This window comes from Oryctolagus cuniculus, chromosome 1 (assembly GCF_964237555.1).
Source record: "Oryctolagus cuniculus chromosome 1, mOryCun1.1, whole genome shotgun sequence".
NCBI lineage: Eukaryota > Metazoa > Chordata > Mammalia > Lagomorpha > Leporidae > Oryctolagus > Oryctolagus cuniculus.
The window spans coordinates 139,800,844-139,828,345 of NC_091432.1; the positions used below are offsets into that span (position 1 = coordinate 139,800,844).

The window sequence follows — 27,502 nt, forward strand, 5'->3', positions numbered from 1 at the left end:
AAGTGGATTTCTGCCTGGCACGTGGCCCAGAACGGGTCGATCCGTGGGGCGGCTTCTTTGCCTTACGTCGAGATGCCTCCCCAGCCTGTGAGATCCAGAGAAGACCATCTCCCGGCTTCAGTGGCACACGCTGTCCACATCCAAGTGCCCCTCCAGACTCCGCAGACCCCTCAGGGACGTCAGCCTTCGGCTCCTGCTTGCAGGCAAGCTATACCTTGCTCTTCAGGATACCTACCTGGACAGGCAGCCCAACAAACACAGAAATGCACTCATACAAAGTACTGGGCAACCTGGTGGCAACTTGCTGGAAATCCGCGGGAGAAATGGAAGAACCAGTTATTCGCCTGTTTCCCTTCAGCATGGCCACTCTGGTCCTGAGGCTGCCCCTGCCCACCCCTCCTGGGCAGCCCACACTGACCTGGAGCCAAGCGTAGCTGCCTCGGCTCCTCCCTTCTCTTTCCTCCCCTAACCCCTTCCTTTTAAAAGTGACCCCCAAGCTCTGCTCCTCCCCCACGCCCACTGCACAAACCAATTTCCCCTCGCTTTCTCTGTAAAGCAACTCACCTGTGTGTGCCAGGCACCTGCAGGCATCATTGTTCTGAGGGTTTTTCCTGTGACCCCGGCAGGGTATCAAAGTTCCTTTCTCAGAAGGGAAGTGCTCTCTTTCACTGGAAGTCTGACCCAGCGGTTAGAACAACTTTCTTTTTAACCTTATTATACTGAGATATCTGTTTACTTCAGGAGCCATTCATTTAGAGGTTTCTTCCTGCTTGCTGTCTCCCTTTTGTTAAATTGTTGTGTGTAATCGCAGAAACAGAAACACTTCTGGCTTACCCCCACCTCAAGCCCCGCCCCCTCCCACTAGCTTTTCCTAAGCTCAGGATTTCTTCCTGAAATTTTTTTTTTAAGATTTATTTATTTATTTGAAAGTCAAAGTTACACAGAGAGAGGAGAGGCAGAGAGAGAGAGAGAGAGAGGTCTTCCATCTGATGGTTCACTCCCCAATTGGCCACAATGGCTGGAGCTGCACCAACCCGAAGCCAGAAGCCAGGAGCTTCTTCCAGGTCTCCCACGCCAGTGCAGGGGCCCAAGCACTTGGGCCATATTCTACTGCTTTCCCAGGCCATAGCAGAGAGCTGGATCAGAAGTGGAGCAGCCAGGTCTCGAACTGGTGCCCATATGGGATGCTGGCACTTAGGCCAAGGGATTAACCCACTGCCCCACAGCGCTGGCCCCCTTGAAGTCTTTAAAAAAAAAAAAATTCCTGTTTTTCCCAAAGGACCTTGGGCTTTATTCAAGTACTTCTCTCTTGTTCCTTCTCAAGTGGGTATAATTGGTAAAACGGAGGTCTCCAAAATGGCAGCCCTACCTGTCTGGTTAGTGCACTTCGTGAGCCTGGAGGCTAACCCTTCCCCTCGCCTGCCAATCAAGTGATGGGTGCTCAGCAAACAGCTCTGAGAAGCGGGGTGGGTGTGATGAATCAGCAGTGCTTCTCCCTCACCTTCAAGTGTCATGCATTCCCCTTTGCTCATTCTGAGACATTTGCCTGATTTCCGTTAGTTCTTGGATTCACTTTTTTCCTTTTGTTCACTGGAATCAGCATAAGCCACCTACGTGGAAAATACTGCCCAAGTCTAACAACCAGCCGAGTTTGAGATGAAACTTCCCGTAAGACGGCTTAGTTAGTTCACATTTTTTTTTTACTGCAGTTCATAAATCTAAATTTCTTTTAATTTCTCTATCCTTATTGGTGTTTGGAGTATCACACAATTGTACATCAGGGGCAAGTTTCTTATTCAAGATTTTCCAGTGCTAGTGGCAGTTTGGACAAGTCATCCCAGTGGTTACATGACTTCGGAAATAGCTCTCGTCCCCACCCTGCTGAACACAAGGAAACCAAAACCAGGTGGGTGCTGCCAATGATTCTTACTTTTGAGGCAACATTTTTAGTTTTCAAAAATGAGCTTAACATCTACCAGGTTTTAAACAAATCTTAACACAAGGGCTGGTGTGTGATACAGTGAGTTAAGCCACCACCAGTGACACTGGCATCCTGTATGGGCACCTGTTCAAGTCCTGTCTCCTCCACTCTGAACCACTTCTCTGTTAATGCTAGCCTGGGAAAGCAAGGAAAGGCAATCCAAGAGCTTAGGCCCCTGCCACCCACCCACCCACATGGGGGACCCAGATGGAATTTCAGGATTCTGGCTTTGGTCTGGCCCAACCCTAGTCCTGTGGCCACTTAGGGAGTGAAACAGCAGAGGGAAGGTCTCTTTCTCTCTTTCCCTCTCTGTCCCTCTGCCTTTCAAATAAGTCAATCTTGAAAAACCAACCACAATCAGCGCTGGCACCCAGGTTCTAGTCCCGGTTGGGGCGCCGGATTCTGTCCCGGTTGCTCCTCTTCCAGGCCAGCTCTCTGCTGTGGCCCAGAGTGCAGTGGAGGATGGCCCAGGTGCTTGGGTCCTGCACCCTCATGGGAGACCAGGAGAAGCACCTGGCTCCTGGCTTCAGATCGGCACAACGTCGGCCGTAGTGGCCATTTGGGGGGTGAACCAACAGAAGGAAGACCTTTCTCTCTGTCTCTCTCTCACTGTCTAACTCTACCTGTCAAAAAAAAAATTTTTTTTTTTTTAAAGTTTCTAATAATGGCTGGGTGGGGGTCGGTGCTGAGGTATAGTGGGTAAAGCTGCTGCCTGCAGTGCTGGTATCCTTTATGGGTGCTGGTTCTAGTCCCAGCTGCTCTTCTTCCGATCCAGCTCTCTGCTGTGGACTGGGAAAGCAGTAGAAGATGGCCCAAGTCCTTGGACCCCTGCACCTGCCTGGGAGACCTGGAAGAAGCTCCTGGCTCCTGATGGGCCCAGCTCCAGCTGTTGTGGCCATCTGGAGAGTGAACAAGCGGATGGAAGACCTCCCTGTGGCATGCATAGCCACAGGGACTGGTGACCTACACAGCTGTTCACTGGTTTTACTTGGGAATTTTTGTTCCTTAAAGATAAAAACAATCCTCACACAAGTGTGGTATAACAGACAAGTGGGTGCTTAACTAGCAGCCTTGGTGTTTTACAGAGAAAGCCACTTTGGACACTTGTTTGGATTGCTTCCTCTCCTCCTGCAGGCAGAAGGCACTTCCTGGCCTCAGGGCAGGGCCAAGAGCCTACAGGGCCTCCCCTTGCCTAGGCCCCCAGGCTAGCTGGCAGAGCTCTGCAAGCCAACTGCTCAGTCTCGGATGGGGAGCCCCTCTCTCAACCCACGTGGTCTCAGTTACCAGCAGTCACATGCACGCTGAAGGTATTAATTAGATGGAAAGTTCCAGAAATAAATGATTCCTACACTCTACATCAGTTTATTACAGTGTATAGTTATAATGGCCCTATTTTACAGTCACTGTTGATCTCTTACTGTGCCTGATCCATAAGTTAAGCTTTATCATAGGTATGTCCCTGTAGGAAAAAAGTGTATATAGGGCTTGGCACTATCCATAGTTCCAGGTATCTGCTGGGGGTTACAGAACCTATCTCCTGTGGATGAGCAGGATAATTAGAAAGCAAGCCAAGAAAACCACCCTAATCCCAAAGAGATGCTGCTGGTCACAGGACAGATGCGCTGCAGGGCAGGCTGCCCGGGGAACAGCTGTCCACTCTTTCTGTAGTCTCATCACCACTGGGAGGGCCCTGTGGGGTGTCTTTGGGTTGTGTCCGCTGCAGTCCACTCTTGCCCCTCGGACCTCCCTGAACCTTTCTGGAGACACTCAGGACTTGAGGAGCTCTGAGGCTTTTGTTTGAGTTTTGTTATAGATGTGCTTGCTCTTAACCATGTTCTCCGTCACGTTGCGGGACCTTGTGTGTGGGAAGGAGGGGCGACAGCATTTGCTCAGTGGACATCAAGAATGCCGGTGTCACTCAGCAATGAACTGGGACAGTGCTACAGCCTGTGCTGGGCTCTTGGCTTCCGGAACTGCTCTGAGTCAGAAAGCTCGCTCTTAAAGCAACTCCAGACCTGGCTTCCTGGCTCTCTTCCACTCCTTATGTCTTCCTCTCAGCACCCCCAGGCACAAGCTTCATCCCTTTTCTGAACAATCGACCAACAGTTTCCTTAGTATTTTCTGATGGTTTTATACCAGGGACGCAGGGCAGGGGTCTTCACTCCAGTAGCTATGGGCACTGACAGCCCAGCAGTCCACCCAGTGTGGACTCGGGAAGCTGCAGGAAGTAAAGCTCCCTCCCACCCCATGTCGTTCTTCTTTCCCCAGCTGCGTATTTGGCCAGTCTTTTTTTTTTTTTTTAAACATAGAAACCTGACTTTACATTGTGTCCCTGTTATTTTTCATGTGTGATTCATCCTCTCCATTCCAGGCCGTCCAAGACCTTTGGGTGCAGACTCCACCCGATACTTTTGCCCTCTTTCTCTGCTTCGCTACATTCCCAGTGAGATGAGCCTGCCTCTGGGCCTCTCCCAACCACACATTTCTCTAGCAGCCAGGACCTTTCAGAGAGCTGGTGCCCATGGCCCAAAGGGCAAAATGGACGGCGTCTGCATGTGTGCTATTGGTTTGAACTCAGAGCACCATCCTTTGTAAAATGCGAAAGTGCAGCAATTTTAACACATCAAACATCAGGCTTTTATTCAGACAGGGCAGTCAAAATCAAGATGGTGGACCATTCAATTGGGCTGCTGGACTGAGGTGCCAAGGTGGCACAGGGTGAGAGACAGGGGGTGGGGGTGGGAGGAGTCTTGGGCAGATAGTAAAGGCTTTATCCACAGTGTATTTACAATAATGCTTTTTTCCTGGATTTCTAGCATTCTGGAGCTAATTATCTAAAGACATACAGCTATTACTTCTCATCAGGAACACATCTTCACACGCATACTCAGAGTGCACCTGTGCACACGCGCTAATGGATGTGATCTTTGAAACTTTGGAAACTAAATAAAAACAAGATTTAGCTGAATGCCCTGGACTGCTGTGCTCTAGAACTGAGACCGAAAGAACATAAAAACACCTTTACTCTTAGTTTCTGGCCGCTCTTTTCAAATAGCCTTTCAACTAATAAAGTGGGTCAGTGACTCAACTAGCCAGATCCTTGTGTTACACTTGAAAGAGATGACTAACGGGAGGCTGACACCGAACAACTTAAATTTCTCTACTTAAAATAACTGAGAAAACTTTTAAAAAATAGTGATTCTGTCAACTAGTCTCAAATGCAAGAAAATTTACTGCTAGGTTTTTCTCCTCTCATTAGAAGACTTTAAAGGTTTTCGTAGCCTGCAAAAACTAGTCACCTGCTGAACTTACCCCACTTGTCCTTTTGGGAAGAAAATTCCCCTATCCTACACAAGTCAAAAGCAGGCCACTTTAGCACTTTTTTTTTTTTTTTGTCACTTCAAATTGCTTTTCCTTTCCCATAAACCAAATGCAACAGTGCAGAAGTTTTGTGTTTGTCACCAATCCTTTATTGAAACCGGTAACTTCCACGCTTTATAACAGAACAACAAAAATAATGTTCAATATATACAGCCTTTGTATGGACCGTCTATACACAAGGCAGAGCGGGAACACAATCTAATCTTCATCATGGTGTGTGCACAGAAGAGACACCAGACAGACAACATGTGCACGTTACAGTGAAATGACATCACAGGTCCAGTGGAGACTCGGCATAATACAAAAACGTACGGGGCTACTGCCCGCGAGGTCGCCCCCGCGGCGCCCCGCTCCTCCTTGGCAGCCGCTTACCGAGAGTCTGAAGCCGAGATGGGCTGTGCCGCTATAAGTCTCTTGAGCGAGACAACCTCTGCGGATAAGTTTGCTATGCCCTGCTTCAGGTACAAATTCTCTGGGTCCGAGACCTTATAGCCATCGTCTTTAATTTCCACCACTTCTGTCTTGAAACCGTTCTGGGTTTTGCCGCTCAGTTCTTTCGGGTGCCAGTGCTCGGCTTTGAGAGACCAATCCTGGATGTTTGTCACCTGCACCGAGAAAGGAGTGAGAGCGGAGGAATGCACCACGCCCGGGGCCGCGTGCTTGTCCAGGTCCAAGTGTCTTCTGGGTGCCACGTCCACGGGTGAGGACAGTTTGTGCGCGGCCTCGAAGTCGTTGTCCAAGGCTTCCACTTTGATCTGCATGGCTTTGGCTTTGATGCGCAGCTTGTGTGGCAGCGCGGAGTTCACCTCGGGGACCTTGACCATGGCCGCGTGCACTCGCGGGAGCTCCACCGGGGAGTGGATGGGGCCCTTGGGCACCTGCTGCTCGTCCTCGCCGTCGGACGCCTTCCCCACCACGCCGTCGTCGGTCTCGGACGTCCGCGGGGAGTTACTAGAGGAGCGGTTGGCCTGCAGCAGCGGAGGGGAGTAGCCGGGGAACGAGCCCCCCATGTAGTTCTGGAAGATGGACACGGCGTAGGGGCCCCGGTCGTCCCGGGGCTCACGGGCGTAGCTTTCGAGTTCCACGGGCTCTTGCTTGATGGCCTGGAACTTGTCCTGCGGCGCGGGGCTGCCCTGCGTGTGCTCCCCGGGGGACGCCTCCGACAGGTCGGACAGCGAGCTCTGCGGGGAGTGTTTGATGACCGAGATGCAGCTGCCTGCACCTGCTGCTGCCGCCGCCGCCGCCGCCACCGCTGCCCCCGCGGGGTCCTGCTCCTCTGCAAAGGCGCTCGCGCCGGCCTTGGCGGCCGCGTACTCCTGAAAATACACGGCGCTGGAACTGCTCAGCTTCTGGATCTCCTGCGCGTACGCCGCGGCGCTGATGAGGCCGAACTTGAGCTTCAGCGACAGCAGCTCGGCCTTCAGCGTGGCGTTCTCCTCGCCCAGCGCGATGAGCTTGTTCTCCAAGACCAGGTCGTTGAGCCGCCGCTTCTCGCGGGACCTCTTGGCCGCCTCGTTGTTCTTGCGCCTCTTCTCCCAGTACATGGCATCCTTCTTGTCGTCGGGAATAAACTCGCGCTTCCGCCGGCACGCCGACGACTTGCTCTTGCCCACGCTGCCTTCGCCCAGCAGCAGCTCCTCGCCGGCGGCCAACTCCTCCGAAGGCACTTCGGTCAGCGTGGCGGGGTGAAGCGCCATCATCTTGTCCCCGGGGCCGCTGGGGTCCAGGGATGCCTGCTCCTTCTTGATGGTCTGCATTGTCCTTAGCTGCATCCAAGGCTGCCTCACCGTCGGCACGCGGCGGTTACTCCCCCAGTGTGCTCAGGCTCCCTGGAGACGGGGGCTTAAAAGCCATCCAGCGCCGTCCTCGTGTTCCCGGGGGGTCCGTCGGTCGGGGGGTGGGGGTGGGGGCTCGCCTGGGGGACGCCGAGAGACTTCTGGGTGATCTGCAATGCACAGAAAGGTACGGTTACTCCTCGGACAGGCAAAGCGCAGCCAGGGTGTAATCTCAGCCGGCCAGGGAGGACCCAAGTTGGGAAGCCTGCGGGGACAGATAACCCGGGAGACCCACGGGCAGGCCCGGCACCGTCCAGGAGAGTGAGGAGGGCAGCCAAGGCCTTGGGGGAGAAGCAGAGGCTGTGGTGAGGAGGAAGGCACAAGGGCCACGACTAGGAAGGAAGGGGCAGATGGCCGCCGGCTGGTGGGTCTCCCTGCGCAGGACTTCCATATTGTGATGTTCCAGAACAATCTCAGGGAACATTTCTATCACGGCCAAACTATGCTTCCTTCTTTTAAGATTTATTTTATTTATTTGAAAGGCAGAGTGACAGAGGGAGAGAGAGAGGGGGCACAACCTTCCCTCCTCTGGTTCACTCCCCCAAAGGGCTCCAACAGCTGAGGCTGGGCCAGGAGGAGGCCAGGAAGCTGGGACTCCCATGTTCTCCCACACGGGTAGCAGGGCCCAAGGACTTAGGCCGTCCTTCGCTGCTTTCCCAGGCCCATTAGCAAGGCGCTGGGTGGGGAGCAGAGCTCAAACCAGCGCTCTGAGATGCCATGCCAGCAATGCAAGATGCAAGTGGTAGCTTAACCAACGGCATCACCATGCCGGCCCCAAACATGCCTGCTTCTTACAAGGAATCTTTCCTACCAATACCAACCTTCTTTAATACCAGCAAACAAATTTCGCAGTCAAGGTATGGAATAAAGCACAAATGGAGCTAAATTTTTTATTTCTACAAAAATGGAGATAAAAAGCTGCACTAACACCTGAGTTGCTGTCCGTTTGAACCCGCACCTTAATGTGGACGGAAACCTGCCCATCACATCTCTGACTGCCTGGTGGGCTTCCACCCTAGTGAAATCCTGCAGGTGGCCCTCTGCACCTGGATGTAGCGAATTCTGCAGGAAGCAGCACCTGTGCTGATGAGGTTAGCAAGGCTGCTTGTCTTGCTTCCTCACCTTGATTCACCACACAAGGTGGAAGCATCCACCAAGCTTTCTGTGGCTCTGGACACTGTCTTAATAATGCCAATTACATGGTGGCTTTGGACTTAAACAAAGACACCATTTGAGGAGTTTACTTATTTATTTATTTATTTTAGGCTTTTATTCTTAAGGTATACTCATGAAACTTAAAATTATTTTAAATCAAGACAATATAATTACGGAAAGAAGTTCCTCCAGTTTTACTCGTTCATGTCAAATAATACACGAGAACTCAAAATAGAATCAACCAGCGCTCCCACGGGTGAATATTCGCAGTAGGAATCTGCCCTGACATTTGCTTTGACATGAGATGATCAAGCCACGTTACATTCTAGTAACAGTCTTCTCATGGTTCTGGATCTGTGTTTCTAGACTCTGGCAGCTGGCTGTGTGATATTCCAGTTGGTGATAGTTTTCATAAAGTGGATGTGGTACAACAACTGTTGGTTCAGCACTCTGGGCAGTGTGGCTCTATCCTGCCATATTAAGAAGATTGAATGTTTTTGTTTTATGTCACTGCCTCTTTCTTATGCATAGCTGTATAATGACTAATGAAATGGAGTTTAATTTTATCAATGGGAAAGGCCTGCTCATTGCTTTTGTCTCTTCCAGAAGGAATAGGAGGGATGATGTAATAATGTCAGGATCATAAGGAATAAGGTTTCATGCCAAGTTTTTGTCCATTAAACAGAGCCAACATGGTTCAGGGAACAGCCAGTCACAACCTACAGAAATGTGTGGTGATTAATTCCAAGTTTCTGTTTGCTTTTTGATAATGAGACTTTAAAGGGAAATGAAGGCAGAGAGTGGGACCCGGCAGGCGGTGAGGTTGTAGAAAAGGAATCTTTCTATTGATCACTCAGATGCATGAGCCTATGAGGGTGCTTCAAAAAGTTCGAGGAAAATGGAATCAAAAGGTAAGTTTATTTTGGTGCCAAAAAACTTTGAAACCCGTGCATTTTCATATTCCCTATCATTTTCAGGTTTTGCCTTCTAACATGAAAACCCATTTTTCTCTCTACTTATGGAATGGGTTGGTTGCACCTGTTACAGGCTGTGTTCTGTCACTCCCTAGAGTAGAATGAGTAGCGGGGCACAGTGTGAGGAATTCCAGAGAAGGGATGACAAGGGGCCTGGCCTTTGCCAAGGTGCCTTTCTATTTTCAGGTACTGCTTTTCAACATGTTCAGTTTTATATAAACACCCTCTGGTGCCCTGCACACTCTTATTCTGGATATTTTCTTAAGGTGAGAATCTTTGTGCTCCTTGAATTTTCTTATGTCTTTAACACGATGAAACAAGAACCTCCAAAGAAACCCTGTATTTCGCAAACACTGCCTCGCTTAAGAAGTTAGGCTTTTCAAGAGTTCCACTCACCCTGTGCTAGTTACGCTTCCTCAGCGTTTTGTGATTTCATTCCACATCCAGTGAGGTATGCACTTCGCACAGGTATGTATTGGGGCAGGTAAGGGCAGGCAGCCATCGCCACGCCTCATACACGGGACAACCTTGCTTCCACTGAACTAAAATCAGCCCATTCGTCTCACAGTTTCTTAAACCCTTTGCCTCCAGGTGCCTGCGCATGCCGTGTCCGCTCCATTACCCCTGCACTACAGCCCGCAGAAAACCTCGCTTCTTTTGCATCTGTTTCTTCCTATCAGGGAGTGTCTGTGTGTGTCCCCAGAACCCCTCGTGCTTCTCTCATCGGGACACAGTCACTGTCTCTACAACTCAATCAGCAAATCACCACATACTATCTTAGGATACTTTCTGTATTATGATTTATCAAATAGCCTTGCAGTGTCGAACACAGTTTATCAGCATGGTGAGATAACATGGGGAGAGGCGCTGACTTCATACATTGTGTGTCTTCCTCTGTGTTTATCTTTTGTACCCAACTACACTGCAAATGACTTCAGAGAGGAAATTAAAATATCTGTGGATGCTTCTGGCCACGAACTGGAGATATTAGGTGCTTGGCATTTGATTAATAGCCACCCATTTACCTTAGACAGTTTTGTACCCAGAAAATTGCCCCACCGCTTTATTTTTCATTCAATATTCAGCTGCCTCCCTGCCTTACCCCTGGGGGATGTGTTCCAAGACCCCCAGTAGATGCTTGCAGACAGCACCAAACCTTGGAGGCTGTTCTTCCTTATACATGCATCCTTATGATAAAGTTTACCTTACAAATTAAGTACAGTAACAGATTAGCAACAATAACTAGTAATAAAATAGAACATCAATAGAGTGTAACAAAAGTTATATGATTGTGGTCTCTTGCTCTCTAAAATATCCTCATGCTTTACTGCATTAAAGTAATATTTTTAGGGGCCGGTGCAGTGGCACAGAGGATTAAAACCCAGCCTGCAGCACCGTCATCCCATATGGATGCCAGTTCGAGTCCCGGCTGCTCCACTTCCAATCCAGCTCTCTGCTATGGCCTGATAAAGCAGTAGAAAATGGCCCAAGTCCTTGGTCCCCTGCACCCATGTCCTGGCTCCTGGCTTCAGATCAGTTCAGCTCTGGCCATTGCAGTCATTTGAGGAATGGACCAGCAGATGGAAGACCTCTCTCTCTCTCTGGCTTTGCCTCTCTCTGTAACTCTTTCAAATAAAGAAAATAAATCTTAAAAAAAAAAAAAAAGATTTTTGGGCCATGATGGATTATGGGGGAACTAGACAAGGGGGAGATACAGTATTGGGTGAATTCGATAGCAAATATTTTAAACACAGGGAGAGAGGGAGAGAACTACTATTTTGGTTTATTCAAGTATGGAGACCCACTGCTGTGTGCTGGGTACTGAACTGGACCCGGGGGGCTTATAAAAAGGAGAGAGAAGTCAGACTCCCCAGACTGCCGGACCTCGAGGGTGCGGTGGGAACTGTACCCCTGCACAGAGTGCCACCAGCATGTGGCCTGGGCACACGTCACTCCCTGCCAGCCACACTGCTCTTGTGCTTGGTACAGTGATAATAACAAAACAATCCCAACAGGTGCCATTTATCAAACACTATGCAACAAGCAGTTTGAGTATGTGTGTGGGGGGTGTGTGGGGGTGACCTGCTTTATTTCATTGACTTTCACAATAACCATTTTCAGATGAGAGAACTAGGACTCAGAGACGTGAAGTGACTTGCCCAGCGTCGCACAGCTCATTAAGTGGCAGAGCTAAGATCCTGGCCCAGCCGAATCCCTTCCTGCACGGCAGCCAGGGCTGTGGGTATCCCGGCAACATGGTCCCTTCTCTGAGCCACACACACTCATTTGCCTTGGTCCTTTGGGGGCAGGAAGGCACTTGGAAGTGCCACCTAACTTCCATAAGCCAGCAGACATACCATCTAGAACCTTCTTCCACCATCTTTACAGTTGTTTCACATCCTGCCCAGTATGTGAAGACATTTTAGTAATTTTCATAGTTCTGCTAGAATTTTAATCTCTTGGAAATCCGATTAATGTTTGGATAAACAGAAGAAAAGAAACACAATAGCTATGGACTTCGCTATCGGCAATTTTTTTTTTTTTTTGACAGGCAGAGTGGACAGTGAGAGAGAGAGAGAGACAGAGAGAAAGGTCTTTCTTTTGCCGTTGGTTCACCCTCCAATGGCCGTCGCGGCTGGTGCACCGCGCTGACCCAATGGCAGGAGTCAGGTGCTTATCCTGGTCTCCCATGGGGTGCAGGGCCCAAGCACTTGGGCCATCCTCCACTGCACTCCTGGGCCACAGCAGAGAGCTGGCCTGGAAGAGGGGCAACCGGACAGAATCCGGCGCCCCGACCGGGACTAGAACCCAGTGTGCCGGTGCCGCAAGGCGGAGGATTAGCCTAGTGAGCCGCGGCCCGGGCTGCAATTTTTTTTTTTTTTAAAACAAAACCAAAAGTGAATCCGTTTTCAGCATGTGTGTGTGTGTGTGTGTGCCAGGTGTGTCTCTGACCTTCCCACCTCCCACAGCAACAAGTCAGAGAAGTCAGAATCCGAGCGACTTTCTCAAGATCACACACAGCAGGTGAAAGCCGAGAGGCGCTCTGGCCCCTGCTGAGGTCCCTCAGCCAGAAGCTGCCATGACAGCAGTGCCAAGGGGGCTTGCAGGGTCTTCTCAGAGCATCAGCGCCTACGCGAACCTGACGACCTCATTTCAAGCCCCGATATTTTCTCCTGTGATTAACGATGACCTCACCTGTGCGTCATCCTTTCAAACCAACAGTTAATGCTGAGCTACATTAGTCACTGCTTATGTTTCCCTTTTGGTGAATAATTGACACTAAATGCCAATTCCATGATGTTAGCATATTCAGCACGATTAACTTCATTACACCCATTAAGATGCTATGACTCTTTCTTCAAAACACAAATAAAAAAGAGAAATTCACCAGCCAGAGTCATCACGTGCCAGCTGATGTGTTTTGCCACAGCTCGCGGGCAGGTGCCATCACTACCTGCTGCCTTCCTGGAGTTTCTCACACTACGGCTACAAGGCAGAAATGAGCTTTTAAAAACCCAGATTTTTTTTTAATAGTTTATTGACCTAAATAACTCTGGATGACCTAAATACTGCTTTTAATTAAAAATAAGATTTGACTTGGAAAAACATCTCCAAAAGAAAACAACTTCACAAGCTAACATGGGGATCATGTTTGTGGTTCAGGCGGTTGCTTGTTACATGCGATGGTGATTCTGGGGCCATAAGTCTTCCCTGTTCTCCACCTGATCTGCCACAGACACAGTGTTGGGCAATCCAAGCCCTTTGCGCAAAAAAACAGAAGACAACAAACATTCTGTCTCAGGGATCTAAGACCTCACTAATAATTTAGACAATAAAATCTACTATGAGAAAACTGTTATTACCCCTTAAAAGGACTTTATTGCAAATCTGTTTCTATTGCATGGTTTGATTTTAAGCTTCTGTCAACAAGATGAGCCACTCCTTCCTGTGTGCAATGAGTTGGATTTTTATTGAAATATCTCATTTTCCCTTGACTCTCTGAATGTATGAGAGTACTTCAAAAAGTTCACGGGAAATGGAATGAAAAGATGTTTATTTTAGTGCAAAGATTTTGAAATCCGTACCGTTTTTCTTTTCTTTTACTTTTTGACAGGCAGAGTTAGACAGTAAGAGAGACAGAGAGAAAGGTCTTCGTTTTCCATTGGTTCACCCCTCAAATGGCTGTTACTGTTGGTGCACTGTGCCGATCCAAAGCCAGGAGCCAGGTGCTTCTCCTGGTCTCCCATGCGGGTACAGGGCCCAAGCACTTGGGCCATTCTCCACTGCATTCCCGGACCACAGCAGAGAGCTGGACTGGAGAAGGAGCAAAGAACCGGTGCCCCAACCGGGACTAGAACCCGGAGTACCGGGGCGGCAGGCGGACGATTAGCCTAGTGAGCCGCGGTGCTTGCCACTGTTTTTCATAATATGTATTTTCCACGAACTTTCTGAAGATCTCTCCTATGCAGGGACATAAAAAATTTTTTGCACTAACATCAATTTATCTTTTAAATCTTTTTTAAGACAAGATTTCTGGTGTGCTCTTATATTGTTTACTTTCTTAAGAGGACAGCTTAGGTAACAAAGAAAAACACTGCTTTCCACGTAAACATAGACCTAAGTTATGTTAAACTGTAAACCAGCTTTCTGTAACTGTAAACTGTAAACCAGGCACTTGTTTTTTTCTGAGGTGTCATTTTCATGAAAAAGAAAAAAAAATAAAATGAAGCCATTCACAGCTCTTTCTACTTTTAAATTATGAATACCAACAAGATGTTAACCTCCTTTTTCTTCCTGTGGGTAAAACCTATTGCCTTTTGCATCAATGAAATGCTTTATTCCTATCCTTGGGTAAGAACAAACCTAATACTTAAAAGCAGAGATAAAGTAGCAATTCACCACACACACACACACACACACACACACACACCCTGTGCCAGAAGTCACCCTATCATAAGCAATATGCTGACCTACTTTTTCTCTTCGGGTGCATCTGTAAACAAATGTGTCCAAACCCGATCAAGTTCATTATAAGTGAAAATATTTTGAGTTCAACAAAGAACTAGCTGAAAACTGGATCTGAAACTAATAAACATGATGACAGCACTGTATTTTATTACAGCATTGATGTCATGGAAGTAGTTGAAACACGGAACAGTCTAACTTGATGTTCTCGTCTAAGAGGCCAGTGTTTGCAACCCAAGGCACAATAAGATTGTTCTAAAGCGGGCACAGAGGAAGCACAAACACTTGCAAACTAGCAGCTGCGTGGCCTGATCAACGAAGACAGCAGTGGCAGAAACGTTATTTGTAAAAATTCACAGCAACCTTAACATGGCGACCATTAATATTCTTGAAATGTGGCGACAAGATAATTGACCTTAAGGGACAGTAACAGTCACACAGTCCCCTGGCTATGGGACACTCTGCAACGGGTGACACACGTGACACGGTGCAGTGACATGGGCTCAGGGGTGGGAGCATGGCCGAGAGGGCTCCTGATGTGATCTTAGGGGGTGGTCCTGTTCCCCCCACTCTGCCTTGTGACTTCCCTGTCAGCACAGAACTGCAGATGTCATTTACCTTAGAGGTCTGATGCTTAAGAGGAGATTTTAAAAACATGTCTTGCTTTTAGTGTTTGCTTGCAGGCTACTTCACCATAGTCTAAGATCTCCTGAAAGTTAATAAAAGACACTGCAGTTCTGATCATTGAATGGCTTGTTACTGTCCCGGACTCCCATGAAGCCTGGTCCTCATGGCACAGGGTAGAAACGAATGGCATCCAGTAAACCCTTACTCAACTTAAAAACAAGCTTGTGCTCTCTAATTAAAACCAGATGAGAAGCAGTTGTGTGTGTGTGTGTGTGTGTGTGTGTGTGTGTATGTGTGCTTTAGCTACAGGAAAGATATTTGCAAGAAAATGTGAGAGATAATTGGGGGTAGTGGTAATAAAAATTCATTTTGAAACTGAAAAGCTCTTATGTAATGCCTGTGATCAAAGGTCAACATCTTTCGACATTCTCACACAACCGGCCCGATCTGGATAAAAATCAACTGAAGTATAATTGAGAAAAAATAACAGGATACCAAACAATGCGCCTGCCCGGTGAAATGCAGGCATACCTCTGGAAAACAAGAACTGAATATTAAAGGAAACTTCAATGACATTGTTTCTGTTGGGTTTTGAATTGAATCCCAAGTGTGCTTCTAAGAGCAGCAATGCCATCTGGATTACAATGGAAATAATGAAGTATGTGTGATTTTTTAACTGGGGTTAAAAACACAGCCTAGCCACTATGACGGCACCTTTTCCACCCCTGCTGCAATCATATTTACATCTCGGAACTGACTCTAATGACCAAGGCAAGGTCAAGTCGAAAACTCCACTCGGCCCAGTGAGTCAGGCGCATTGCTCAACGTGTGAAAGGGCTCTCAGAAGGGGTTTTAATTTTCAGGCTGTTGCATCAGTGTTGTTATAATTGCACTTCGCCAAGATAAGCCCTCACAGCAGCAAAGGAAATTGTTTCAAAAACCAGTGAGCTTGCACTCATGCTCATTAAAGGGACAGGAAGGAAGGGGGGGGGGGGCGCGGCACTGTCAGAAGCAGGGAGCCTACCTGGATTTCAGTCCAGGGCACCTGGGCCTCGGGTCAGGTTCTCATCTCCTCCTCTGTGAAATGGGGAGGAGGGTACCTGGCACAGATGGGCTCAGTGTCTAACATTCACCCACTCTCACTTGTGCATCAAGGCACTGGTGAGCATGATTCTGCAGGAAGCACCTGCTGCTGTCCCATTTCTGCTCTTAGGCAGAGGGTCCCACGTCCACAGTGTCACCCTGCTTGGCCTTCGTTTTCTACCGAGGCCGCATATCTGGTTCATCCCTGGGGCATAAGGGGGACTCCCCAGTTGCTGCTCATCTCAGCCCACAGGGTGTGGTGCGGGTGGGAGAACTCGGTGGACAGAAGCTATAGGGGAGTGCTAAGCTCTTGCCCCTGCACACAGTCCCCAAGTCAGTAACCCATTGAGCTGGGAGGTCCAAGGCTCTGCCTTCCCTTCAAACAGCCATCAACCCGGAACACCAGGGCAAACAGTTTTCTGAAAAAAGTCATCAGTAGGAAAAAAACAAAACAAAACAAAACAAAACAAAAAACCTCAAGAAATGATTTCCGCAGGCTTAATTCCAACACCAATCCTTACTGCTAAAATACTGCCCAGCAATTTAGGCAGAGAACGCAGGTGACTACTACGCGTGGATTTTAAAGTTCAACAAACTTATCTTTTAAGTGCATTTCCCCCAACCTTCCTGAGGTCTCTGGGAGAGGGTCTCGGCCAAGGTCCCAAGGGTGTGGGCCCAGCCTCAGCCGGTCCTCCACGGAGAGCCACTTGCCAGCCATGCGCTGTTACCCCTGGCACCAAAGTACTCCACTGCAGTTGTTACAGGAGCGTCTCCATGGGTGTTCCGATTTGGTTTTATTCTGAACTATCCTTTGCCCATAGAAACAGAAGGTTTAAAAAAAAAAAAAAGGAACCACCATGTCCACCTCCCCCCCCCCCCCCATTCAGCTCCAGTGGCCACTGCCAAACCGAGGCTGCCCTTCCAGCCCCACAAATCCCGGAGCACCCCACCCCCCACCCTCTGCGGTCTCTGCGTGTTCCCTAGGGTCCTCTCGGCTCCAGGAATGGGGACGTGCTGGCCCTGAAACGCACCGAGGACCTTGGGGAACAAAGGTGTGCGCGGGTCTCGGAACCTCGCCGTGCCACACGCGTGCATCAGGCCTGCGCGTCTGCCCCCCGGGAAGCGCGTCGCCGAGACGCCCGGGCGGCCCCTCCGCGCCCCCGCGCCCGCGGCCTGGGCTACCCGCGAGCACACCGGCACGCCGCGCCTCCCCGAGACCCGCCTCCCGCCGGGTGGGCGGCGCAGCGGGGCCTCGGCGCCGTGAGGACCCCCCGCGCCAGAACAAAGGAATGTGGGGAGGGGGCGGGGAGGCGCGCCGGCCACCGAGCGGTCCCCGTTCGGCCGCCGCCCAGAGACGCTTCCCGGTCTCGAGCCGCCGTCCCCGCCCGCTCACCCGCACCAGGGGAGCCCCGCGGGGCCGGCGTCGGTAGCCTCGGCTGCCCGAAGACCCCCGCGGGGCGGAGGGAGGGGCGCCGGGACGCGCCACGCGAGGACGCGGTCGGAAGGTGGCGCCACGCGGCCCCTAGAGGCCAGGGCTCTCACCCGGGCTGGAGGCTGGGGGGTGGGCGTGGGGAGGTGGGCGTGGGGGGTGGGCGAGAGGACTAAAGCGAGCCGCCAGCTTCTCCGAGAGCCACCGCAGTTGTGATTGGGACAACGTAACGTGTTCCGGCTGCGAATCGCTATAATAAGGCCCCACTACCCCTTACAAATAACCACGCGCTTTAATTATTTAAATGTTCAGTGGGTGTGCGTGTGTGTAAACCTGCTCATGGACACACTGGCACATGCATAGAGGCACTCGCAATGGCACTAGGTGGGGACTCCAGGGCGCTCTGCGTGCTCAGCGCCCAAGTGAAACTAGGGTATCCGGACAGAAACACAATCCACTAACCTATATCTGTTCCCCATAAATCACATCCGGCCGGGGGGGCGAGCACACGACGGGAAACACACACTTCTGACCTCCTTAGCTGGTGGTATTTACGAACGCCGGGGCCGGGGGCCGGCGGCTCCCCAAGTGTCCTCCAGCTAGAGGGAGGCGCAGCGAAATGCCTTCCTAAAAATACAGCCTTATCAAAGGTCTCCGAGGGCGTGCGCCGTGAAACTACAGCAGGCGGCCTTGAACTTGGATGTGCACGCAGCCCCGGAGAAAACACCAGGAATAGCTCCGCGAGGCCGCAATTGTTCAAACGCGATGGCGCTAAATTTAGAAGAACGCACATTTCATTTAGGGCAAAAAAGACACGCATTCGGCCGCCTGCTGCGCAGACTCGGCGCTTATAGGGCTGTCGACTTTCCTGTTGAAAATATCCTTGAGGGAAAAAAAAAAAAAAAAAAGAACTGTTACAGTGACATTTTTCCAGGCTGAGATTGCCCTAGTTTCTTTGTAGCGAGATTATAAAATCGCGTAATTAGCTCCCTCTTTCTACGCTCGATGCCAGCAAATCCGGCAGTTACATAATGCAACATTTCCAGGAAACTATTATGTGCGCTGTCTTGTCGCGTCGGAAACAGCCGCGGCGACCCCGGGCGAACGGGGGCTACTAAGAGGCAGCGCATTTCTTTGGATCAGGGGGGTGGGTAGGGGGAGGCAGACGTCACAATGCATTCGCCCCAGATTTCAAAACAACGGCTCGGAATCTCTCGGGGGGGGGGGACCCCGAGCCCCGAATCCAAGCCCCAGCTGCCTCCGACGTTCCGCAGGGCCGTGGGGGACACCTCGCGTGGATGTAAACAGCGCCCCGGGGCTCAGCGCCGCGCGACCGCGACCACACCGCGGCACACGCACACGCGCGCAGCTCCCCACCACCCTGCCGGCGCTGCGCCGTGGGCAGATTACGCAACGCACGCGAGGACAAATCCCACAACCTTCCCGAGGGCTTGTAAAACACGCTGACGACACACGGGCTGGGAGACGTCTGGGCACACACAGCGCCTGACACAGGCATTCTCCGGATGCCGTCACCGCTCGCGCTCCCAGCGCGCGTCCCCAACACGCAGAGCCAGACTGCTCCCCGTTCCTCAGCCCTGTCCTCTCCGCCCCCGGCCCCGCGGAGGGGCCAGGCGCCGGAGACCAGGGCGCACCTTCCCGCTCGCAGGGCGGGGGGGGGGGGGGCGCAACCACCCCGGCGCCGCTTCCCCACCAAAACAGCAATTTTCCCGAAATCGGGAGACGTTATGCAACCGCGGCAGAGAGCGCACCCCAGGCAGGACTACGTGCCGGCGGCGCCAGCGCGCTGCAATCAAAGCAGCCACCTTCGGGCGGGAGTCCCATCCCGACCGAGGCAGCAAAAGTTTATGTAACGAGCGGCCCGCGCACGCTCGCCGCCGCCGGCGAGCCCCGCGCACCCTTCGGCCCGCACCCCCACGCCCCGCGCCAGCCCGGCCGCGCGCCCCGGGAGCGGGCGGGGAGCGGGCGCGGGGCCCCCCGGCCGGCGGTGGGCGGAGCGCTTACCGTGTTCCTGCTCCCGGGCCGGCGCACCGGGGCGGCGAGGAGAAAGAAAGGGGAGATCGGGAGCCGGGCTGGCGGCGCCGGGGCTCGCGGCTCCGGGCCGGGCCTCCGGGGCCGCGGCGGGCGGCGGGCGGCGGCGGAGAGGGCGCGGCGCGGGAGGCGGGCGGGCGCGCCGGGTCCGCGGGCGCCGTGGCCGCGCCGAGAGATGTGTGTTAGTAGGTCAGTTCCGAGCGCCGCGCTACGTCGCCGCCCGCCAGCCCCGCCGTGACGGGCGGCCGCAGCCCCAATCGCCGCGCCCGCACCCGCCCCCGGCCCGCCGCCAATGGCCGCGGCCGGCAGGGGCGGGCCGGGGGGGCGGGCTCTCCGCGGCCCCGCCCCCTCTGCACTCCGCCGCGGCGCCGCCACCAGTGCGCGTCCCTCCCCGGCCTCGGACACCGCCGCCGCCCGAGCCGGCGTCCGCCAGGACCCGCGCCCTGCGCCCTGCGCCCCGCTCCGGGTTGCGCAACGGCCGGCGCAGCCAGCGCGGCGCGGAGGAGCCTGGGGAGGAGGAGCCCGGGACCCCCGGGCCTGGCCTTGCCGTGGTGGCTCCGGGCTCCCCGCGACCCTCGTTGCTCGCAGATGCGCTTTTTGTCTCCCCCAGCGGCGGCGGCGGCGGCGCCGGCCGGGCTACCTGTTGCCGACCGAGCACCGGGCGAGGCGTGGCAGCGACCTCGGCCTTGCCTTCCCGCAACACTGCGGAGAGGAGCGACCCTTGCGCGGTGGAGCTGGCGGGAGGCCGGAAAGGCGGCGGGTGGCGGCCGGGAAGCTGCGGGCCCTCGGGGGTGCCGCGGCGGGGAAGGGGTTGGGGCGGCGGCGGGGCAGAGCTGCTCCGGGAGAAGCAGAGACTCAAATACCCCGCGCGTCCTGGAGACGGCCCCGGGCACGCAGGCTACGCTGCACGCGCCAACACCTCCCCTTGCACGATGAGGTCTGCTGTGAAGTTGTTGCGTCACGCAACTGGGGGACGAGGGTCGTGGGGGCCCCCCTCAGTCCCCGGGCCACGCGGAGAGGCGGCCGCGGCTTTCTCCGGGGGGAACTGGCCGCACTGGGACGCCCATTGGCGTTGGGCGCTGGAGCTTGAGCCGACCGCGCAGGGTCGCTTCTGGCGATCAGGGGCCGGTAGCCCTTTGGTGTCATTTCTGCCCCTAGTCGGATGCGGTCGCCTTCTCCCTCAAATTCTGGGGTTTCCCTGGGGAGACGTAAATAAATGCGGGGGAGCGCTCCCAGCCGCGAGTTGTGAAATCATTGCGTGTGAGGTTGGGGAGGTGCGCAGCAAGCACAGCCCCGTGCGCGTGTCGGGGTCTCGGGTGGAGGGGCGTGCCGGCCTGGGCCGAGGGAGCCATGTTCCTGGCTATGGCGCGCACGCTCGTCCAAACAGGGCATGTGGCGGGTGGGGCGGCCCGCCCCTGTCGCTCGGGCTGCGTGCAGGCTGGGCTGAGCGTCCCGCGGCTCCGTTTTCTTCCCCTGCGTTTGGAGACACAGAGGGGCGTGCAGACCGGCGGCCGAAAGCCCGGGCCGTCCGGCGCGCTAACACCGCACACCTCGTGGGCACCTGGCGTGACGTTTCCAATGCCTGTGGCCCCCGTCGCTTGGACGTTTGCCCTGTCGTCGCCGCACCGCGCTGCGGTTCCGAGCTCGGCGTCCCCAGCCGCAACCCGGGAGCTGGGGCTGTGCCATACATGATTTGACGTCTTCCCGACACAGCTCCTTGGGTGCTGTCAGGGACAGCCGCTCAGCGACACGGTGATCGCAGAGAGTGGGCTATCTTGATGAAAACCAACCCTGATGTGGGTTTAGAATTTCCACTTTTCTCGTGTTTACTGGTAGTTTCCTTTTTTTCCCTAAGCCAGGGCTATTTATAGCTCTGAAGAAAAAAAAAAAAAAACAAAACCTCTCGTAGATGCAATCAAGGGCCTGTCGACAAAACAGTTGCCTTTTCAAGGTCAGAAATGCAGCGGGTTCCTAAGAATGCACAGCTGCCCGGCCCCCACAGGTTCTCCACGTTCTGCCTTTTGGATGCTTTCCTGGGGCTCCAAAGCGGCTACTGTCTTGAGAGGGGGCAGTTTGATCTTCAAGATAGGCAGGTAGTGTGCCTGCAACCCCTCCAGGCAGTGGTGGTGGAAGAAGTCTCCGAACCTGGACACTTGGTCTTCATCCTGAATTCTGGTACCTGCTGCTCGCCCAGCTCCTTGGAGTATTTTGGATTGCCCCCGTTATCAAATGTGCGGTTCCTTTTCTGTTACCCGCTGACTTGAGATTCTGAGGAAGGGTCATGCAGAACTGTGTTACCAGCTTAGAAAATAACTCTTTAGCTCCCCCTGGTGATTGGGAGACCGCTGAACAAGATGAGGACGCATCTGTCCCCAGGACCACAGTGCTGTTGTGTCGGATCGATACTAAGAGTGTATCCTGGAAAACCCACGGGGCAGGCGACTGTTTGCAGATCAAACTGAGTAAATGGAGCATAAAACCTAAAGGCTTTGAAACAAGTGAACCAGGATGGGGAGGCTTCAAGGAAAGCAGCCATGTGAGTGTGTGGTCAGGTAGGGCTGCGACCAAGATCAGAGGTTCAGGAGGAGGGTGGGGGGAGGCGCGGAGGAGGAAGGTTCTCTATGAGGTGTGAGGTCAACGCGTTTCTATTCTCCGTGCCTGTCCCTCTCAGTGCTGGGGGTGGGGTGGAGGCAGCCAGAACACCCAGCACAAGAAAACCAACTGCATTCAGCTCTGTTTTATTACCCTGCCAACACACTTTCTGGTGAAGCAAACGTGACTAAGCCTGTGGCCAGAGCCCTATGATTGCAGAGGCCGTATATATCCAGAGGTTTGTACTCTGGGCCTTGCTAGGCAGTGGCAGCTGTAAACTGGGATACCTAATGCAAGCTCAGGAGTTTAGCTGCATAGGGACTGTAGCACAGAGAGCGATAATAGATGCCACCCCTCACGGCATTTGTCCAATGTGGCAAGGCTGGAATACAGTTCTAGGGGCCCTCACCTCCAGTTTTGCAAAAAAGGAAGTGAACATCTGAATTGTTCTATTGGTGAAAATCCTGATTTTCAGCGTTGGTGTGTAGTTCATTAAAACATGAGACTCAGGGCTAGCGTTTGGCCCGGCAGTTAAGTCTCTTCTGTGGATACCTGTTTCCCATGACGGTGCCCAGGTCTGAGTCCCGGGTCTGCTGAGGTTTGCAGCTTCCTGCTCAGGCGCACCCTGGGGGGCAATGGTGATGGCTGATGTAGCTGGGTCCCTGCCACCCATGTGGGAGACTTGAACTGAGTTCCCAGCTTTGGCCTGGCCCAAGCCTGGCACTCAAGGGCATTTGGGGAGTGAGTCAGGGCATGAGAGATTGCTGTTTGTTTGTCTACATTTCAAATAAGTAAAATCAGTAAGTAAAAGAAGACCGAGGGCCTACCCCATTGGACACTGAAGGAGGAGCTCAGCAGAGTCCGTGGAAAGGAAAGGGTGCAGAACTGAAAGGCCAGCTTCAGAACTGGCAGCCCAAACCGGGCAGCGTGCACCTCAACTCTTCTGGGTACTGAGATTCTGCATTTCTTCACAGAGAGGTCTGGGAATCCTTTGGGGACCGCCGGTCTCGGCGGGGCCCTCGGACCAGCATTCCAGCTCTGTGTGCTGGGACCGTTTTCTTTGCGCTAAGTGATGGTTATTGACCACTTTGCCTCCTTTTGTTAAGCTTCTAGAAGTTCCCGCAGTTTCTAAGTCCGTAGGTCGCAGTTTTGTTCTGCTTCATTCTGCTTCCACAGCGAGGCTTTGCGAGATGAGCTCGTGTGGCAGTGATGGCCTGGGACTCGTCTCCCACACACAGGTGTCTTGGCTTCGACCTCATGAGTCACTAATGTTCAGGCAGAAGCTTCCTGGAATGGCGATCGTCTCCTGCAGCCCTGGGCTTGCTCCTCTTTCGAGTGTTTCTGCCGCTTTGTCTCGCCTCTGCAGCCCTCATCACCTTTTGTTTGCATTCTGCTTTTCTTGGCCTTATTCTTTTGCATGTCTTTCTCCTGATTGACTTGGTTCACTTACTTTTCCCTTTGGCCTTTCTCCAGTCATTCAAATCCTCAATACTGTGTTGGACGATGCGTTTATCCTACCAGACTTCCAGGTTCCTCTTCTCTCCTGTCACTCACCTATCCCAGCCACTACCTGGAGGGTGTGACTTTAAACACTTCTGTTCTGTCTTCCAGCTTCTGGCCCCTGGTTCCATTAGCATGCTTGGCCTTATTCTCCAGGAAGCGAGATTTTTCGGGAGAAATCTGAGTAATAGAAGATGGTCAAAAAACAGTGCTTGTGGAAGCGATGGCTTCAATGCATAGGAAGCCGGAATGTTTCCTATTAAGCAGCTTTCGCTCAAGCTAAGAAAGAAATGAGATCTCCACACGAACTGCATGATTTCCCCAGACAAAAGCAGCTGATGGTGTGAATGTATTTCAAAGCTTTTCCAAAAGGCCCAGGGAAAGACCAGAAAGAGGTAGTTTTGCAAAGAAGGGAAAATGTTGCAAGTACACTATTACAAAAACTGAAACATGTCTTTAAATTCAGCCACTACAGATGGCACACATTTCAGTAAGCATTTTTTATTCATTCAGATTAAATGGGAATTGTGAGTAAGGGTGCCAAAAGAAAGAAGATGAACATAAAGGGTGGGTGTGAAGCAGGGCAGTGCACTAAAAATGGTGAGGACGTCGGGAGCCGCTAATTGTGTTCATTGCAAAACCTCCGCGATGGAGCAAGCGTTGTGGTAGCAGTTAACTAGCGACCGGGACACAGCTAGCAGCGCTAGGCGCATGTGAAATATAAAATTGTGAAATGTGTTCTAACAAAAACCATTTTACTAAGAATAAGAGATGACACATCCACATTGCAATGCAGCTCAAATCAGTGAGGTAAAGCTTATCTAAATATTTCTGCGAAGTCATGCACAGAGTAATTTTCTGGAAAGAGTCGTGACTGCAACTTACAGGCCTGGCTTCTAGTACATTCTGTCCACCAGACTTGCCTGGGGATCTTGTCATCTCTCTCTGAATGCCGCTTCTTTCATCTGAGGCCAGAGTTGAACCAGATGCTCAGCGGTCTCCCTTCTGCACCCATAGGGTGATTCTTGAGAGGGAACCATAGACGGGCTCTTGGTGCAGACAAAGAAACCAGTCAGGGGAGGAGCCACTCCCAGCAGGCACTGGCTCATTCATAACCTTCACCTTGCCTGATTATCACAGGCACGGGAGGAAATAACATTGTTGAAATGCAACACTTAGAGACAAAAGTTTTCTGTAGGTGTGGTTTGTTTCAGCAAGAGCTTAAAATGAACACCAGCAGTTTGGGAAGTGCGCGGAGAAGCCCGGAAGTTGGGTGTTTGACCACACTTCTGGTCTTCTGAGAAGCCTCCAGGGCCGTAGACCCGGGGCAGCTTGTCAGCGTCTGCCATGGAATGATGTCATCAGGCAGGGTGCACACATTTGTGGAGGGCTTTGTGAGTCTGCGAATGATTGGGGTGACAAAAAGCAGGCTCTTCCGTGGTCCTCGAGAGATGTGAGAGTGCAGCCCAGTGGTGAAGACCCAGAGGCGGAACCCACCATTCACGAGCTCTGTTGCTGGGGGCAGGTCGCTTTCTTCCACAGCTTTCTGCCTCAGTTTCTCCTGTTGGCAACTGCTGTTAATATCGATCTCAACATGTTCTGAGGGTCAAATTAGTATCTACTACCCACCCAGGAAAGCACCTGACATATGATAAAACGTGTTTATTTAGTTGAAAGGCAGGACAACAGAATTCATTCTCAAATGGCTGCAACATCCAAGCTGGGCCAGGCTGAAGCGGGGAGTCAGGAACTCCATCAGGGACTCCTAAGTAGGTGTCAGGGGCAGAAGTCTTGAGCCATCATTTTCTGCTTTCCCAGCTGCATTAGCAGGGAACTAGATCAGAAGCAGCACAGCCGGGACTGGAACTGGCACTCCAGTATGGCATCCCAGCATCAAAAGCAGCAGCTTAGCCTGCTGTACCACAAGACCTGCCCCATGTGGTTATTAATCTAATAAAAAATCAAACCACATCCTGGAAATGCTGTCATCAAAGGCTGGTGTGTGTGCACATGCACATGGACGTGTGCAGGTATGCGTGTATGTGTCTGCATGAACTGGATCTGGACAGCGCATTACACTGCCAGGTCCTCATTTCATTCTCGTGAGCAAGTGAGCACCCAGGTCCCTAAGTGAGGTGGATGGGCATGAGAGTTCCCTGATTGTTCCATTATTGAGCACCTGCTAGGTGCCAAGGATCCCCGGGAAAGTTGCGAGAGACCAGGAGCTCTAGTCTACAAGCTCCTTGTTCACTTCTTCACTTAATGCGTGTTGACAGACAGCTTTCCGGGGGACCGGGACGAAGCCAGGCCTCTGGAAGTTAACAGGAAGGTGAGGATGATGGGTTAAAAGCATGACACAAACCACTGTCACGATGTCATAACTGTCTCTCGGAAGCCCAGACTGTGTGCCAAGAAAGATTCAAAAGAGAGGAGATGCGTTTCCCATTGTATACGGCAGAAGCACTTCAGGAAAGGATGGAATAGGATGAGTTTTTATTTGTTGTTTTTTTTTTTTTTAATGTTTTTATCTTGAAAAACAGAGAGAGGGAGAGAAAGATCCTCATTCCACTGGTTCACTCCCCAAATGCCAGCAACATCCAGAGCAGGGCCAGGCCGAAGCTCGGAGCCAGGAACTCCATCCAGCTTTCCCATGTGGATAGCAGGAGTCCAGACTCTTGAATGTCATCTGCTGTCTCCCGGGATGTGTTAGCAGGAGGCTGAACTGGAGGCAGAGTAGCTAGACTCAATGCAGCATGCTGACGTGGGATGCAGCCATGCCAAGCAGCAGCTTAACCTGCTGCACAACACCTGTCGCTTGACCACAGTTTTAAGGCAGAGTGGGCCATCCACAAACAGGAACCAGCAGAAGAGAGGGTAACAAGCGGGAGGCCGTGTGTGGCAAAGCCAGGGTTGTTGGTGACCAGAGGAAGTTGGGGAGGAACGAGGTCTGGGCAAAGAGCTTGGTGGAGACTGTAAGACATGGATGTGGACTTGAATTGGTGGCCCTAAGGCAAGGCCATCATAAGTTCAGCCCCCACAGAGCATCCCTGCTAGGCATATGCCACCCCTCAGGCTGTTCCTGCTCCTGTTCCTGGCCAGGGCAGGGCTTGTGCTGCCCAGTGATTCCTGTTTCATAGCACCTTCCCCCTAATGCGTAAGAAGACAACCACAACCACTCCCCTTTATGAAAATGCCACCGTCCAAGTCCCTGCGTTCCTTGTCCTCAGCGGTCCCAGGCCTCGGCGGCCAACTACCTGCCAAGGCTCTGTCTCAGGCGCTATTGCTTCTTTCACCATCAGCAGCTGACTCAGGTCCTCCTGGGGTGTGGCTCATTTCATCACAGCTTCCCTGCTGCACCAAGGAGGGCTGGGCAGAATCCACAAACATGTTCTCCTATCTTCTGTCCCTGGGCAACTCAACTTCTGTCCCAGGGGCCCGGCTTTCCTGGATGCTGTCACAGGGCAGGGAGCGCAATTCCAGCATGCACCGATGCACCATAAAGGTATTTCTAAGCACAGAGAGGCGGGGGCTGGGGGTGAGAGTGGCGGGATGAGACAGACCAGGAGACAGATGCTTCCAGTGCGTGAGGTCTAGCGCTATGGTTTCCTCATCACCGGGCAACGAGCTGTCTTGTTCTGGGTGGGTTTCTGTGTTCGGCACGGGAACACATCTCCTCGTGTCCCCATTTGTCTGCCTCCACCTCCTCTTCCCTCCTTCTTGCACTGTGAGGATTGCTCCTCCCAAGAAAGCCTCATCCTGGGAGCTTTGACTCAGGCTCCAATTTCTGGGAAACTCTGGCCCCTCTTTCAAGCTTCTAGAAACTGCAGAAGACGTGAAACTGAGTGATGTTCTCGAAAATATGTTTCCTGATGACATGTCCTTCCCTGAAAGTAACGAGCACAGCCAGACAGCTCCTTCTGTCTTAGGG

The 27,502-nt window shown here is 52.3% G+C and overlaps 1 protein-coding gene across 2 annotated transcripts; it reads right to left on the bottom strand.

Annotated features, from left to right (window-relative positions):
- Positions 1 to 5,428: 5,428 nt before the first annotated feature.
- Positions 5,429 to 19,594, bottom strand: NFIL3 (nuclear factor, interleukin 3 regulated). Of its 2 annotated transcripts, XM_051847335.2 has the most exons (3): positions 19,456 to 19,589; positions 17,893 to 18,312; positions 5,429 to 7,307 (listed from the first exon to the last, which is right to left on the bottom strand). In XM_051847335.2, the coding sequence occupies exon 3, from the start codon at positions 7,132 to 7,134 to the stop codon at positions 5,731 to 5,733; it is 1,404 nt and encodes a 467-aa protein (XP_051703295.2). In that variant the 5' UTR covers positions 7,135 to 7,307; positions 17,893 to 18,312; positions 19,456 to 19,589; the 3' UTR covers positions 5,429 to 5,730. The 2 variants fall into 2 exon arrangements, with proteins under 2 accessions (XP_051703295.2, XP_051703289.2); XM_051847329.2 differs by lacking the exon at positions 17,893 to 18,312 and having other exon boundaries at positions 19,456 to 19,594.
- Between the last annotated feature and the right edge of the window lie 7,908 nt (positions 19,595 to 27,502).

Bases quoted from the DNA above. Each gene is read 5' to 3' on its own strand.
- NFIL3 (XM_051847329.2), bottom strand. From the start codon at position 7,134: ATGCAGCTAAGGACAATGCAGACCATCAAGAAGGAGCAGGCATCCCTG.